General features: G+C 37.5%; 1 protein-coding gene across 1 annotated transcript; it reads right to left on the reverse strand.

The window, feature by feature from the left end:
* Nucleotides 1-3: 3 nt before the first annotated feature.
* Nucleotides 4-16,779, reverse strand: LOC129239649 (uncharacterized). The gene is made up of 5 exons (XM_054875314.1): nucleotides 14,072-16,779; nucleotides 13,841-13,900; nucleotides 4,393-4,586; nucleotides 298-1,968; nucleotides 4-157 (listed from the first exon to the last, which is right to left on the reverse strand). The coding sequence occupies exons 1-5, from the start codon at nucleotides 15,458-15,460 to the stop codon at nucleotides 4-6; spliced, it is 3,468 nt and encodes a 1,155-aa protein (XP_054731289.1). The 5' UTR covers nucleotides 15,461-16,779.
* Between the last annotated feature and the right edge of the window lie 239 nt (nucleotides 16,780-17,018).

The following is a 17,018-nucleotide window of genomic DNA, read 5'->3' on the forward strand; positions in this document are numbered from 1 at the left end:
TTCCTAGCTTATACGTGTCCGCTTTGAAGGCGGCTGCTCCTGGTTTCGAGTCATAAACAACAGCTGCTTCATGTACTTCATGACATCGCGAACCTGCACCAACGGTATATTCTCATTGTGAGAGCGATCATTTTCCATAAGTACCTGGAGTTGGCGCCTGAATAATAAAAGAGCAAAACAAAAAAAAAGAAAAACTCCCGTTAGTTATATTCCAGATTCCCTCCACATACACATACACACAGGTATGTCTGTACATACGTATTTGGATGTCTGTACTTTATGTTTCGAAGTACTCACCTATTGCCCTTGTACAGCTCTACGCCTAGCGTCTCGATCAGTACCTTGCAGTTTTCCAGCGACTCATGGGGGAAGAAATTCTTCTGGAAATCGGTGAGCGTCATAAGCTGATCGGAGTCATTGTACGCCTTCATATTAATGCACGGCACCAGGCGGTTGTCGACATACACTTTCTGCACCTTGTACGGCTGGTTGCCCATGTTGTTGGCCGCACGCTCGTACTGCTGCATCTCCGGTATGATCGATAGCCGTTGCGCGTTATTCGCGGCAGCAGCTGCGGCCATTGCCGCATGCCGTTGTAAATGCATGCTTGCAGAGTTAGCGTTCGCTGAGGAGCCACCCGCAGTGCGACCATTTTGTTGCGCGTGGTGCTGAGCAGCGGCGGCTAAGCGTTGCTGTTGCTGTACAGCTGCGACTGCGGCTTGATGCGCTTCCTGCTGCTGTTGTAGATAGGCGGAGGCAGCTTGCACCGACCTTCGAGGGGAAGACAAATCGATTACTTCCATTGGTGGTGTATTCTGATGATGGGTTTGTTGGTGGTGGCTATGGTTTTGACTGTGGTGGTGGTGGGAAGAGTGGTGGTGTTGGTGACTAGTGTAATGTTGGGAGGAATAATGGCTGCCACTGTTGGCCGTACCAGAACCCGAGCCGCCGGATGAGCCGTGCGATCGTGTGGGCGATGGGGAAGGTGTTGACGTAGAATTTGAGGTTGAAGGTGAGGGAGGCACGTTCATCGCTGCACTGGTGGAGCAAATTACACTTTTCTGACGCCCACTACCGCTACCACCCGTAGATGTGTGTGACGAGTGGGAATATTGAGAGGGTATGTGCGGAGTTATAGTTACATTCGGATTCGGTACAATGGAGAGGGAGGGCGCCGGCGAAATTGGTGGCGACATAAAAGGAACAAAATTTTGTGACGAATTCGTCTGAATGAACGTAGATAAGTCGGGATTGGAAAGTACTTTCTGAACCACCGCCTTCATTTCATCTGTCATTTTGAACTTCTTTTCAAAATCTTCCAGCGATGCTGTTGAATTCAGCGGTACTGTAGCACACGTTGATGAAGCCAAAGAGGAGGTGGATGACGAGGAGGTACTCGCATGACGCTCTGTGCTAGCTCTTGTGCTAGCGATGTTGCGCTTGCTAGAAACATCCGCAGAGCTATTCACTGGAATTAATGGTGGCACTGATGGTTTCGTAAACTGTCCATTAGCCGAGCTAGCCGCGGACGCATTGTTCTTGCTGCCATGCTTATGCGGATTATAGTCCAGCATAGTTTTTAGATCAGTGTCCAATGGTAGCGAGGGAAATATAGGAAACCCTGGCGCTTTACTCGCGCCAATGCTGGCACTGCTATTCGAACGCTCTGCGCTTGAAGCAGCGGCAGTACCTACGACAGTACCATTACTTTTTATTTGTTGTGTAAGCAAAAGGCGTTGGGAGGGCGTTAAACGATTCCAAAAGGCCAAATCAGCGGCAGAGGAAGGAAAATTAAAATTGTATGGATTGGCAGCACTAGACGCGTCAGATGCAGCGTGAACATGAGAAAGAGGGTGGGACTGACTTTGGGAATGGTTTACTGACGCGTGAGGAGAAGCGGAGGAGGTGGAGGTGTGTCGTTGTTGCTGTTGTGTTTGTTGTTGCAGCATAGTTTGCTCGACATTTGACCTAGAAACATTATATATAGAATATTTTTGTAAGTTTCACGTTCGTTGAACGGTGCGCAATTTTTTTATTATTATTGTTATTTTTTTTCTTTTTTGTTAATTTTATTTACAAAATTGTATGTTTTCAAATTTAATTGCAAAAATTTTAATTAATGTCGTACTAACGCGTTCCGCAATTTTTCAATATTTCAGTTAATATTAAGCTTAATTTTCATCTTTATATTTCTGTATACATTTTTAAGATTCAAAAAAAGGTCTTAAAATTTCTTCAAATAATCGCATTTAAATGAAATTTCAAATCGGAACAATCTTCAAATTTACGTTTGTTCATTGCAGAGTATTTATTTTTTTAAATATTTTTTATCAAAAAATCGGTCATTTTTTATTGACGCTACTTTCGTTGTTTTTGTACACGCATTATATATAATGTATCTAGGGTAAAAAATATCTTTGAACATTATTGGTATGTTGTTAGATTCAATACAAAGAGCCAGAGGTAAAAGAGCGAGAGCGAGCTATTGTATGTCAGTGAATCAGAAAAATTGGGAAGGATGCAAAGTGGGTTGATTGTTTACAATTACAATGTTAAGATACAGGGACTTGTTTAATTAAATATTTGTTTTTAAAATTTATGTTTTTCAAATGTTGTAGTTCCTTTTTTGTTTTGAATTACTTCCTTTTATTTATTGCGTATAACGATAATGATTTAAGGCAAAACAAATGATAATTTTAAAATTATTTATCAACAAATGCTACAAACAAATCAAATTTACTACTACAGTACAAATACGTATTATGCCATTAAAAATAATTTTCATAAAAGTTGAAAATTCAAAAACTGTGCGTATAGAGGAATGCATAGCAAAAAAATCAAGCATGCAAAGAATATCTATGAAAAACGGATAAGCATTAAAAACATCTCATTGTTATCAAGCATAACGACTTATGTGTTTGTGTGTGTGTGTTGCAGACACAAGGAAAAGAGAACAAAGCTCTACACTGCAAAAATATTAGCTATTTAAAAGCATACAAAATATTCATCATCATCCGGCCATTTACATTACAAATTCTAATTGGCATTTATTGAAGCTCAAACTAATCGATTGAAAAAGAGGCTGATTTAAAATAACCACTTAAATAGTCTTATTCAATATCCGCATATTGCAGCACTGTGCACACAAGCTTGGCATCACTTATTACTTGTAATTTGCTTCTCTCAAGCATGGAGCCGATGGTTACTCACCAACGCTACAACAATAAAGCTTTAAGTGTCAATGCCATTGACATTACAAGCAGTGGACTTTGCAAAAATTTGTGAAATTTTAAGCGAAAATACTTTTTGTAATCTGACAGTTATTATATATTTCTTTACCAGTGGCTTCGGTGCATCGGGTTTCAGGCATCTTAGTGTGAGAAATTTTAAGATATTTTATATTGGAATTGAGCAAAAGTTACAACACCGGCAGAATGGCATCGTTATAAGTTGAAAAATCAAGTAGTGATTAAAATTGAATGTAAACGTCTTTTGGATGTACTTTCAAGTTAATTCAAAGTCAACTAAATCTTTCCAAGTGGTACAATAACCTAAATCGTATCCAAAATGTGTAAAATGTCTGCAGTCACTTAAGTCTCAAAGCACTTTTTTTATCAATAAAAGAATTATTCCGAAATATAGAATGGCACTCATCAAAACAATAAAAATGAAAGCTCAGAACCATAATTGCAAAACTAAAAATTATGCGAACGAAAAATGTACTACTAAAAGTGTACTATTTTAAATCTGTCAACCTAGAACATGGTGGAAATATGTATAAACGACTGCTGGCTTTCCAACTGATTGACTGACTTTCAAGATTTGATTATTAGCGCAAGTCCTTTAAACTTAAAAAAATGTATTTTCCTTGTCAAAAAGCTACAACAATAAGAAACCCAATATTCAAAAGAGGGAGGGGAGAAAATGAATTTCGATTTGTGAAAAAGTATTAAATTAAATGCGTGCACAACCACCGATTTTTGCAATAAAACAACTTCAAATATTCAAATTTAAAAGAATCTTTTAAAAGGAAACTTTTTTATGTGGACAAAAGCAAAAACATATACAATTTTGTTTGGTGCATACTTTTGTAAAAAAAAACATAATTGACAACAGACAGCATATGCACCAATAGAAATAAAATTATCTCTCGCTTTTATCATTTTAATTATAAAGTAATCGATAAACGAATTACAACTAAATTTGAAAAACACATTTTTTGTAAACAAATTTTTTTAAAACAGATAAACTTTTAGTCAAAATTCATGTTTGAATTTTTAATGAATGTTTTTATTTGGAAATAAGTTTGAAATAAATTTTCGAATTCAGTAAAAAGTTTAAGAGTTTGTATATTATGATTTGTATTTAAAAAAAATATCTATTCATACTCACATATGGTTGGCGCCTTGGCCCGCGCCAGAACGCACCAAAGGTGGCGGTGCATTCGCTTGATTGTGACTATTCACGGGCTGCATTGAAATCGCTGGATTATTATAGGCCGCATACGTCGGCCGACTGCCAAGCAGGATATTCTCCATTGGACTGCGTTGATATTGCGGGGCACGATTGGGATGAGATTGTTGCGCCTGAAAGTACACAAAGAAGAATCGTTTTTAATATGAGACAGCGAAAAACAAAAGTGGAACAAAATGTTTGCAACGGATGAGATTAGTTAAAAAAGTATAATTTTACAAAAAGCCCCTTCTCTGATCGCTATCGTTCTGCGCGACTAACTTGACGAAAAATTTGCATGTGAAAGCAACAACAAATCTATCGCCACCAGCGGATTATACCTCATTGAACTGGTATAACTCACTATCTTACAAACACATGTAATTTAAGCAGCTCTATTCCTGCGTTGCCAATACTTGTTCATTTATGCCAGTTGACCATTTCGCTTAAAATTTTGGTGCCTGTTGAGTGTAATATAAGGCCTTTTCTATTCGCCATTTCCCCGCTTGCTATCTTTATGCTCGATACCCTTGACGAAAAATTTGCATGCGAAGGGAACAACAAACATTAGGCCGCATTGCCTTACCAACACATGTAATTTAAGGCAGCTCTCTTCCCGCCTTGCCGACTTATGTTCAATTGCTTCACCTATTCTCGTCACTTGCGAAAACCATAGTAAATAGTTTATACCACATGTCAAATGCTTTGTGTTTTTTGACTAAGTTTAATTAAATAAATAAATGTGTTTTTGTTCAGTATGTATGTATGTATGTCATAAATAAATGGAAAATTTTGATGATCGGAAAAGAAGTAGGGGCTTAGGAAATCCTTGCCAAATTAATTAAGTAGGCATGCGCAAGTATTTATTTTTTTTTGACGTGGTAACGTCTTATAATTCGATTTAACAGGCTGCACGCACGAAAAAATGTGTCGTTACCTTGCTCATATGTAGTTACCTTGCTCATTGCCGTTACCTTGCTCATTTGTCGTTACCTTGCTCATTGCATTGAATGAGCTGCAAGCAAAAGCGCGGAACGAACGACAAAGCAAACAAAGCAAACGAACGGCAACGTTCGACATCTTGCTCTCTCCTACTTAAGTGAGCGTATATACTATGTATGTATATGCGCATATGTACATATATATATAAATTCACGTATTTGTATTTGCATATGCCTTCTTATTGATTATTATTAATTTGATTCACTTGAAGAATTTAAAATAAAACCAAGTTTGTTAATAATACCTGTTGTTTTAATGTTATTATTATTAATTTTTTTATTATATATGAAGGAAAAAATGTATGGTAATATTTACCATATACTTTATAAGATATGTTGTCTATACTAATATTATAAAGAGGAAAACTTTGTTTGTTTGTAATGAAGAGGCTCAAAACTACTGGACCGATTTTAAAAATTCTTTCACCATTCGAAAGCTACATCCTCCACGTGTAACATGGATTATATTTTATTTTGGAAATAGGGCTCGAGATATAGGTCAAAACGTGGACCCGAGTAACCTTCGGTTGTGTATGTACAATATGGGTATCAAATGAAAGCTGTTGATAAGTGCCTTAATACGGGGTAATTTGTTATGTTATGTTATGTAATGTTATGTTATGTTATGTTATGTTATGTAATGTTATGTTATGTAATGTTATGTTATGTTATGTTATGTTATGTTATTTTATGTTATGTTATATTATGTTATGTTATGTTATGTTATGTAAAAGTATATTATGTTATGTTAATGTTAACTCATTCTCTATATCCATACAAAATATCTATCAAACAAATAAAATTAAAATTTTCTTTTGAAAAATGCAACCATTCAATCAGTATTTTCTTATGACGTTATCATGTTAAACTATCGTCAGTAAACCGACTTTACAGACAACCTCTTTTTGTTACTAATTTGGTTGTATCTTTGGTTTTTGTGAATAAGTTGTTATCAAAAAGAAATTTTAATTGTGGTTTGGCGCACTGATAACTTTTCTCGACCAATTTGATATTATCACCACATACACAGAATAAAAGCTCAAAATGAAAAAGTGCATTGCGCACACATATGTATATACATATGTATGTAAGCTGTATACACGTAAGAAGGCAAAAATATATGAATAAATATAAAAACAAAAACGATAAGCAAAAGAGAGCTGAAAAAATCTCTATGCGAATTCTATTAGTGGTTTTGACACTGATGATTTCCAGCAAGCGAAAAATACTAATGCATATACAGACATATATACAGGGTGGGCCATATAGCGTTTGCTTTTTGAACCACCTATTTTTTTTTGAGAATGGTAACACAAATGACATGTCAAATGTGTTCATAATATACTTAAAGGTTTGGCATTTACGAAATGGGACGCTATACGCTTGAACAAAATTGGGAAATATTGAAAACCTATTTCCAAAGTGGTGAGACTTCTTCTTCTTCCGCGGTTACAGTAAATGGCGAGCGTTACCGTGACATGCTCAAGGAGTTTTTATTCCAAAAATTGAAGAGGATGACATGGACGACATTTGGTTTCAACAGGACGGTGCAACTTGTCACACTGCCAAAGTTACACTCGAACTTTTGGCTATCCTTTTTGAAAACCGAATAATCAGCCGAAATTCCGATATTAATTGGACGCCTCGGAGCTGTGATTTAAGCCCGTTGGACTATTTTTTGTGGGGAGCCGTTAAGGACAAATGCTATGCGAACCATCCAGAGACGATTGATGCTTTAAAACACGAAATCGAAATTGCCATTCATGAAATTGGAGCCCAACCAATCGAAAATGTGCTTAAAAATTGCGTTGATCGAACGGCCTACTGTAAAGCCAGTCGTGGCAGTCATTTGAACGATATTATTTTTCATTCATAAATGACAATGTTCAATCTTCAAAATAAAAAAAAGTTTGAAAAAATATTGATTAGTTTTTTTTTATAGTCGATTCAAAAAGCAAATTTTACATGGCCCACCCTATACATAAGTAAACACTAATTGTAAGTTCAGAGCCCGAACACGCAAACACAGTCCAACCAAATACCTACTATGTTCTAATAAGTAGTATATATGTACATACATACAGACATATGAATGTACATATGTATATACAAGAGCCGCGAGGCAAGCAGCATTTTCTATAGTTTGGCAACTTATGGCAGCGGAAAAGAGAAAAATTAAATTAAATAACAAAATAAAAACCGAAACAGTATAAAACCAAATGTAGGCCAACCATTGGCAAGCAGTCAAGCATTCCGGCAAGCAGGCAGGCATCAGATTAAAGCGAGTTTAATGTACTTTTCCCACTGACTTCATTTTTCGCTGAACTGTACGACCAACTAAATTTGTAGGTGGCGGGAATAGAGTGGGTACGGTTATTGTGCCCATTCAACAACTACCTACCTGGGAATATAGAATTGACGAGGTGTTGGCAGGAGAGAAAATTAATAGTGGGGCTAAAAAGCAACACTCAGGCTTAAGTTATCGGATCGCCCCAGTTTTATAACCAGAATGCGTTTGATGTACCTGCCCTCGTCTCTGTTTGATCTTTGCGAATTTTTATCTTTGCCTAATCTCAATCTTAATCTCATTCTGAAACAGCTGCAGATAATATTTTTTTAACTAGGTTTCAATATTAATGCATACATTTAGGAGCCATATATACATGCTTCGAAATGTGCATTGTATTTTTGATTTGAAATATGATACGTTGTCTTTCCTTCATCTTCAAAATACCGTTCGAATGACATTTAATTCCTTTTACCTCAGGTATGTATGTATATAGTTTAACTATCGAAGGGTAGTAAAGAAAACATGTTTGCCTATTTATGCATTTAAAATAAGAGTAAAAAACCTTCAGAATACATTTTTTGGGTAATGCGGCTGAAGTAGCAGTTCTTGCGCAGGTATAAATCCGGGCATTTCTGACAACGAAGAACCGACTGTCCGGGAACGTTTAAGCCAATCTAATGTGCCGCTGCTTAGCTACTAACGCTCGACCCCTGAGATGGATATGAAACATCAAATGATAGAAATTTGGTTTCTTTCTTGTAAAGAAAACAGGTTGACTTTCCATTACTACCACGAGAAGTTTGCTTATAATGTCTAAGTTCGTGGACCGAATTTAAAAATTATTATACACAAATGTAGTTACTATATACGCCTTCTGATTTATTGTACTCTTTATAAATTACCATTAAGAATTAATAGCAATATTTAACGTTAAAAGTGCTTCTTTTTTGCATAAGCTTGAAAAAGTGCCCTCAACATACGCTTATTTTACTTAAATACTAACACCGAAAGGAAATAATATTCACTTATAAACCCAGTCTTTATTAAGGGGTAACACCACTGTACACGCGTAAAATAAACACGATTTTTAAAGAATTTTTTTGTATAGAAGGAAAGGGAAAACAATCACTCTGATTTGGGAAGTTATTACTTATATACTAAAATACAAAACTACAAAGTTTGATCGAAAAATTTTACAAAATGGCGGCATAGGAGACATTTTTGTAATGTGGTTTCTCTTGAAAGAGCTCCGCGGCACGCAGCACAGAGGGTGCAAATTTTAATCTGGAACAAAGAAACATTTTTTTTCTTAATCTAGATAAGAATAGCTAGAGAAACACGTAGGGGATTTAAAAAATATTTATTTTTGTGGAATTAGCAAGCATTTGAAGGAAAAAACTCTATTTTGGACTAAAAAAACGGCACTTAAATAATTATAACAATCGTTTAAATTAATCTATCGAAAATCCCCTACGCTCCTCTCTTAAGAAGGTTATTATACAGACGTAGTGAAAAACCTGATTAAAAATATTTAAAATTGTTTGAGTTATGCTGCGTGCCAGTTTCAGAAAACGTGTTTTGAGAAAAACGCGTTTAAAGTTTGGAAATTTGGAGAAGTCGTTAGGTAGCAGTCACTAACGCTTGGTTAAAAGCTTAAAATATTTATGAAATAAACTTCGGTAACGTACAAAACTTTTTGTTCTCTATTTTAAAAGGTTCAAAGAATTTTTTAAGCTTATAAAAAAAAATCAATTTTTTGAAATTTCTACAGTGGTGTTACCCGAGCAAAATAAATGTGAGGGACGAACTGTCGAAGGAACTATAGTGAGAAAAGAATAAAACGAAACGAGAAAAACCCAGTCAACCAAAAGCGAACAATTTTTATATTATTTATTTAGAAAAAAAAAACACGTTAACAACACACACGGCACTTCATACTCGTAGCACTGCGGTTAGAGCAGGAATTGAGTTGATATTCTACACTTTCTCTGTAAATTAATATTTCCAGGTATAAGTAAAAAACACGCGCCGTTTCGCAAGAAAAAAACCAACAATGAGGGTCGATAGAACTTTTGTCGTTTTTATAAGAGTTAAATTGACCTTTGGCCTTCAATAATACAAATTTTTTATAAATAGTGAAAATTTGGACTAAAAAATAGCCTGCGGCGCTTAAAAATTTTACGATAAAACAACATTTCATAAATAGTTTGAATTATAATAGGACTATGAATAAGTTCGTGCGGTTTTTTTTCGAAATTTGAAACTTTATTGACGTAAAATGGTTACAAATTTAATATTCAAAGTATTGTCCATCGCTTACTACTACTTTTTCCCATCTTTCTGGCAATTCACGGATTCCCTTTGTGAAAAATTCGGTCGGTTTTGCCGCAATCCACGAATCGATCCATTTTTTGACTTCATCGTAATTACGGAAGTGCTGGTCAGCCAGGCCATGTTGCATCGATCGGAAGAGATAGTAATCGGATGGCGCAAGGTCTGGACTATACGGCGGGTGGGGTAGGACATCCCATTTGAGCGTTTCTAAGTATGTTTTGACCACTTGTGCAACATGTGGCCGAGCATTGTCATGTTGCAAAATAACTTTGTCGTGTCTATCGGCGTATTGCGGCCGTTTTTCTCGCAGTGCTCGGCTCAAACGCATCAATTGTCGTCGGTAGACATCCCCCGTAATCGTTTCATTCGGTTTCAGTAGCTCATAATACACAACACCCAGCTGGTCCCACCAGATACACAGCATAACCTTCAGGCCATGAATATTCTGCGCCGACGTCGATGTTGAAGCATGGCCAGGGTATCCATACGTTGCCCGACGTTTTGGATTGTCGTAATGGACCCACTTTTCATCGCCAGTCACAATTCGATGCAAAAAACCCTTTCTTTTGTGCCGTTGAAGCAGTTGTTCGCATGCCATAAAACGGCGTTCAACGTCTCTTGGCTTCAATTCATACGGCACCCAATGGCCTACCTTTCGGATCATTCCCATGGCTTTTAAACGTTTGGAAATGGTTGATTGATCAACTCCCAAAGTTTTTGCAACCTCTTCTTGCGTTTGAGCCGGATCTTGATCGAGCAATTCCTCCAATTCGGTATCCATGAACTTTGGCGGCGCACCCTCGCGTTCTTCGTCTTCCAAGCCAAAATCACCACTTTTAAAGCGTGCAAACCACTTCTGGCACGTTCGCTCAGCTAGAGCATGCTCACCATAAACTTCCACACAGATACGATGACTTTCGGCTGCTTTTTTCTTCATATTAAAATAATGAAGAAGAATTCCCCGCAAAAACACATTATTTGGCACGAAATTCGACATTTTCAAGTGTGGTAAAAATATTGTTGTTTACGCTTCAAATAAAAAACTTATACTGACGTTTGTGCCTTACGACAGTAGCTCTCCAATGAATGTTTGGAAATGTGGATCGATGGAATAATAATCAAGTTACGCCATCTGTTGTAAAACCGCACGAACTTATTCATAGTCCTAATAAAACCTTAGTTAAATGCTTGCAGGGTTAACAATTGCGTCATACATACATACTTTTCCTCTTCAGTGATTTTTCAGTACAATAAGCAAATACGGTCGTAAAAAACGTAAATTTTAAGCTTTTCCTGGTCGTTCTATAGTGACGCCAGGAGGTTTGTACTCTCATATTTATAATGATGGGAACTTGCTCTTTCTAACGGCCGTAAAAAAAAAAAAAAATACCAGTCTAACGGTTAGACGCGATAGAAGTGAAACCTTCCGTAAAACAAACGGAGAGAGAATGAGACGAAAGCAGCATTAGGAGCGGGATAATTATAGGTTCATTATAATTTGCTATAAAGTTCATATTTTATTTTCTTCATTTTACTATTATTCATCCTCAATGTTTTCAATTTCAACAAATGATACGAGTGGCTTATGATAGCTAAAATATGATACAAATGCTTTGGTTTCGATGTTGTCATAGAAAATATTAAAGTACTTACGATGATCGTTTTCACTATTTTGCACAGTGGATGCATTGTTATGCACAATAGAAATACTAGGTTGTGCATTTCGTAATGTTTTTCGGCGTGCACGAAATTCACGTACACGTTCTGTTGAAGTCTTTGCGTTTTTTTTAGTTTTAGTTTTATTTTCTTTTTGTTTTTTTTTCTGTCGATATGCACGACACTTTTCTGCATTACTTTTCGGCATAATTCCGGTAAATATCTAAAAATGAAAATATTTACGAATATAAAAATACGGACGCAATACAGCACACGCGGTTGCTATTATGAGCGTCGTAACGCGTATATTACACAGACGTACTAACATACACACAAACATTCGTAGGACGCTTGGTTTGAATTTTTTATACATATGTATGTATGCTATACTATGGCCTAGCCTATGTACGTACATACATATTTGTGTTCTGAACTTCCAGCAAAACAATGCTTATTAATATACACATATGCATCTACATACAACCGCACACACAGGCCACTCACTTTATTCCTGTAAATGCGTATGTCGTCCAAAGCTAAAATTCTATGCCTAGCGACTACAAGAACAAAATGCATTAATAGGCGCAGGCGTAGCGGCCATCATCCTAGTTGCCATAGCGCTGAACAGTCGCGGCGGCGCCGAACAGTTTCAACTATTGTACTGTGCAACAAAAACTCATCATCAAAAAATTGATTTATAAATTCGAGCTCATAGTTCTAAGAGCAAGTACTTTCATTCATAAAACGAGCCGCCCATATGCTAATTTTCTCGACAATTCGAAAATAGTCAATATTGGAATATTTCGCGTAGAATTATTTGCCAATATTCAATTTTTGTCAAGTCGAGTGCCCGCGGCTCCGTAAATATGTTTGCACCCATATATGTATGTAAATATATGTTTCTAAATGCTCGACAACCGCAGCTGCTTGTTCAAGGTTACTGTACATTAGGCCGGGGAAAATCATATTCTAGGGATCAGAATAAGAAATTTTGCCGAAGGAACCATACCTCTAAAACGATTTTTGATGTCCCCCAATATGGGTCGAACTTTTTAGTTTCTTTTCTATAACTCACATTCATTCATTTACATATGTTCTGACTAAATAAATTTCTTAAGAGAAAAAATAGATAATATTATAAATAAATAAAAATAAAGAAAAAACATAGCCATTTAGCTGATTTTTTCATGTAAAGGCCAAAAATGGTGATATTTTAAAATTGGGGGACATCAGAATTCGTTTTAGAGGAATGGTTCCTTCGGCAAAGTTTCTTATTTTGATCCCTAGAATACGATTTTCATATAGCAATGAGCGATTTTTAAATCGACCCGCCCTACTGTACATGCAATGCTGTGCCTATGAATGCGCGCTGGATTTCTTGAGAAATTTTACCGTATGTTTTGCTGTGGCGAGGCACATATCTACATACACACAACATATATACATATATCCGCATATACATATATTGTACATACATATATAAATTCACAAATTTAAATTTGCTTATGCCATCCTTCTGTGTGCCTGGTAATGAAGCATTTTCTATACATACATATATATACGTATATCTTTTTTCTTCTTCTTTTTGGTGTCGCTTTTTCGTTTCATCGAGTCTCAAATCACTCCCAACGATTCTAAAGAAGTTTTCACTTCAAAAATCCATTATTTTTGCACAAATGGTTTTAAATTGTTTTATAGTCGATCTATAACTCTTGGGCGATGCTACGACGACTAACATGCCTGTGAACTTCGATTATTTATTTGATTTTACCGACAATTTCTTTAACATTAAAAACTCCTGAACGAAATCGACGAAACTATTTCAACAATCTGTCATTCATTTTCGCCTTTATCCATGAAAAACTGTAAAATGACCGAATTTTTTCTTTGGTGACTTTCATTGTTTACACCCTGTAACTCACAACTGAACAGAACAAACAAAAAAAACAACAAAATAATTTGTTTAATTTTCGAATTGTTTGATCGTTACTTTATGAGATATAGATCACTATAGCCATTGCCCAAGAAAATAATGGATTTCCCCCCCCCCCAAACAGGTTATTGAACGTCTCACATGCAAAACATAAATTTTCTCAAAAATTCTCACCTGAGTAGCCAACATTTGTGCATGTATTAACGGCTGCTGCATCCAAGTATTTGTCAATGCCTAAGACCACGAAAGTTCACAAAACGAGGAGTTTTACATATATAGAGAATTTCATTTTTGTTAGTCGTTCCAAGAACAAGGTTATATGAAAGAGAAAATATACGAAGATTTCAATTGATTAGTTAGTTTGTAAAATGTCAGTTGTACGCAGTGTTTGTTTTCAAAGCGCACCTGCACTGTCGCTAACGCGGCATTTGATGGGTGTATCCGTGGATTGGGTTGCTGTTGTTGCATGGGTTGCAAAGCCGCTGCTGCAGCTGCAGCCGCCGCCGCCGCCGCTGCCGTGGAAGATTGTGTTGTGTAGGCGTTGGCGCCACGTTTCATCATATGTTGTTGTTGTGCCGCAACCGCTGCTGCGGCTGTTTGCTTTTGCAACATACTCGATTGTGACATCACTTTTGGCGGCGGTTGCGTTGGTTGTCGAGTCCAATTTACTGAATTATTTGAATTTGTACGATTGCCAATGAGCAAATTTGAATCAACCACTTTGCTGGGCCAATAGTCCTCAAACTCGGTGCCATTGGGGAAATAACTTTTGATATCTGTCAGTGAGATGACTGCAACATTTTCGCTGGAGAACAATTCGTTGCGTATACCCTGAACTTTGCAACAGAACTTCAAATAAGCCAAATCCCAACCGGAGAGATAGTCCGCTTTCTGTTTGAGATTCTCCGTTTCCCCTTCGAAATAGAAGAGCGGCACCACTTGCTCATTGTTGCGCACCGTATACGGCACTACCGATTCCTTATTAATACGTATAAAACCGCACTTCTCCGAAGGTGACTTGCTGCCCGAGATAAGTTTTCGGTAGCAAATGTCTAGGAACTGATAGAATTTGGTTGCGTCCGATAGGCGAACCACCAAATCTTTTTGTGTGAAGATGTCGCGTCCAAATTCACCATCACAGTGTTTTATATTAATTTCAATTAGAAGTCGAGCCTCTGCTTCCGTTATATAGTAACTCCGTACGCAAGTGCAGCTTGAATATATGTCCGGATGCAAGCAGTTGAGATATTTGCCCAATAGCTTCATTTCAATCATGCGTACCGAACAATATTTCTCCTGCTGTCGATAGATGTATGGAATGTAAGTTTTGCCAAATGTGGTCCAACCAAAGTGCCCCTTCTGCGATTCTTCATCGCATGGGGATTTCTTCTCACTCGTGACGTCACCATTACTACCATTGCCATTTTGTTGTGCCCCTGGTGCACAATTGCGTCCATTGCCATTGGTGGCTGTTGCATTAGTACCATTCGGCAGCTTCTGTTGGCGTGTTAAGTAGTTCAGTATGTTTGCCTGACCGTTGTTGTTGTTCGAAATTTGCATAACTCCAACCTGCTGCTGCTGCCGTGTAGCTAGCTGTGCAGCCTGTTGCTGTTGCTTAGCCAAAGCAGCTTTCTGTGTTTCCATCATCTTGGCCGCCAACTCCTGAATCTCAGCCTCATCGGCGCGCTCCTGCTTCACGGGCGCACTCCAATTCGAGCCGATGCTGTTCCCATGTATGGGAAGCGGTTGGCCGTTGGCGCCAATCACGCTGACTATCTGTATATCAGCAGACATGCTGGCAGCACTTTAGTTGATTGATGTAATTTTGGCAGAGAACAAAAATTCAGCTGCGGCTTAAATTAAATGCCAACTATAAGCGTTTGAATATTTGAATTAATTTTTGCACACTTAAGGGATTTCAAAGAGGAGAAGCCGTGCCCAACCGGCTGGCGCTCGCGCTCTCTCAAGTCAATCACAATAATAAAATCGCTCAAATGTCAAACATGGAAGTAGGATATTTTCCAATAGGAATCGGAAAAACAATTATGTTTTGTTATTGTAAGAATGCACGCTTGCTTTCTACTTTATTTAAATTATTGATAGTAGCACTGCTACTTTATTTTTATGCACTAGAATACGAGTTTCACAGTTGTTGTTGAATGCGGCTTGCAGGGTGCTACATTTGAATGGGGGTATTCACAAATTTTACATACACACATGTGTAAATTTGAACTAATCGGTTATTTTTTTCGTATTCCTCTCGCGTGAGCAACTGCCGCGTTGACAACTTTCTCCCTGATTTTGTGTTGTGATTCTGTCACTTTTTTGTTATTGTATTGGCTTTCTTTTTATTTTGCGCAAGGCGGTTACACGCTACTGTTTTTTATTGTGGTGTAAACACGGCACAGATAACACTACACACATACATACGACCGCTCTGCGTTGGTAGCATTGAAACATTAGCGGCAGAGCGTACATATATCCGACTGCTTACACGGCAGCAGCGGACCGCATATTGTAACGGAAGTTATACACATATTTTAAATTTTATTAATTTCAGTTTAATTTTTCAAAACTTTCGCACACGATCGATTGTTTTGTGTACAATAATTATATGCAGCTGCTGCCTTGAGACCTTTTCGAGTTCCACACCACATTCAGCCACACATTTATTTATTCCACCCTCTTTCCATATTTTCTTTATATGTTTTCATTCCTCAGACTTTTTCGGCGAATTAGTTTCGCTTTGCGCGACATAATTTTTTTTATTTTAGCTACACAAATTTTATCATCTCAACGCATCATTTGAAATAATTTTCTAATAGTATTTTTCTATGTGTGTATACTTTTCTCCCAAGTGTTTATTGTACGCGAAAATTCAAGCGCCGCGGCCTTCACTATGTCTTCACGTCTTCGCAATACATAAACGAGTGGAACTGTCGTTACGAAAATTATTTCCACGAACTGAAGTTGAAGCCCCCAATATACACAGAACGCACACAAACAAACGCTTGTGCATAATATATACGCCATCACCACACTACCCACCGCCGCCGTTGTCAGCGCCGTCGACAGCGTCGTCGTCATCATCACAGCCAGGCAGGCCAGACAACGAAAGCAATAACAACAACATCACAGCTGACAATAGTACTGATGACGATGCAGCAGCAGCGAGACGACTGCGCGACAACCGAAGGCGAACGGGCAATACAAATATGACAGCAAAGAAAAGGCAAAGCGAACAGTCCGGCAGGCCCTGCTTCAGCAATTCGGATGAATTTCGTTTACTGTCTCTGACTATATCGCTCGTTTGCACACTACGGCTACACTGAATGCGGCGCTAGCGTATACA

Source organism: Anastrepha obliqua, chromosome 2 (assembly GCF_027943255.1).
Source record: "Anastrepha obliqua isolate idAnaObli1 chromosome 2, idAnaObli1_1.0, whole genome shotgun sequence".
In the NCBI taxonomy this organism is placed as follows: Eukaryota; Metazoa; Arthropoda; class Insecta; order Diptera; family Tephritidae; genus Anastrepha; species Anastrepha obliqua.

Excerpts from the sequence above, each read along its gene's own strand:
- LOC129239649 (XM_054875314.1), bottom strand. The coding sequence starts at position 15,460 with ATGTCTGCTGATATACAGATAGTCAGCGTGATTGGCGCCAACGGCCAA. Across the intron at positions 1,969-4,392 it reads GGCCAAGGCGCCAACCATAT|GTCAAATGTCGAGCAAACTA; the intron begins GTGAGTATGAAT and ends TAATGTTTCTAG. Across the intron at positions 158-297 it reads GAGCTGTACAAGGGCAATAG|GCGCCAACTCCAGGTACTTA; the intron begins GTGAGTACTTCG and ends TTTATTATTCAG.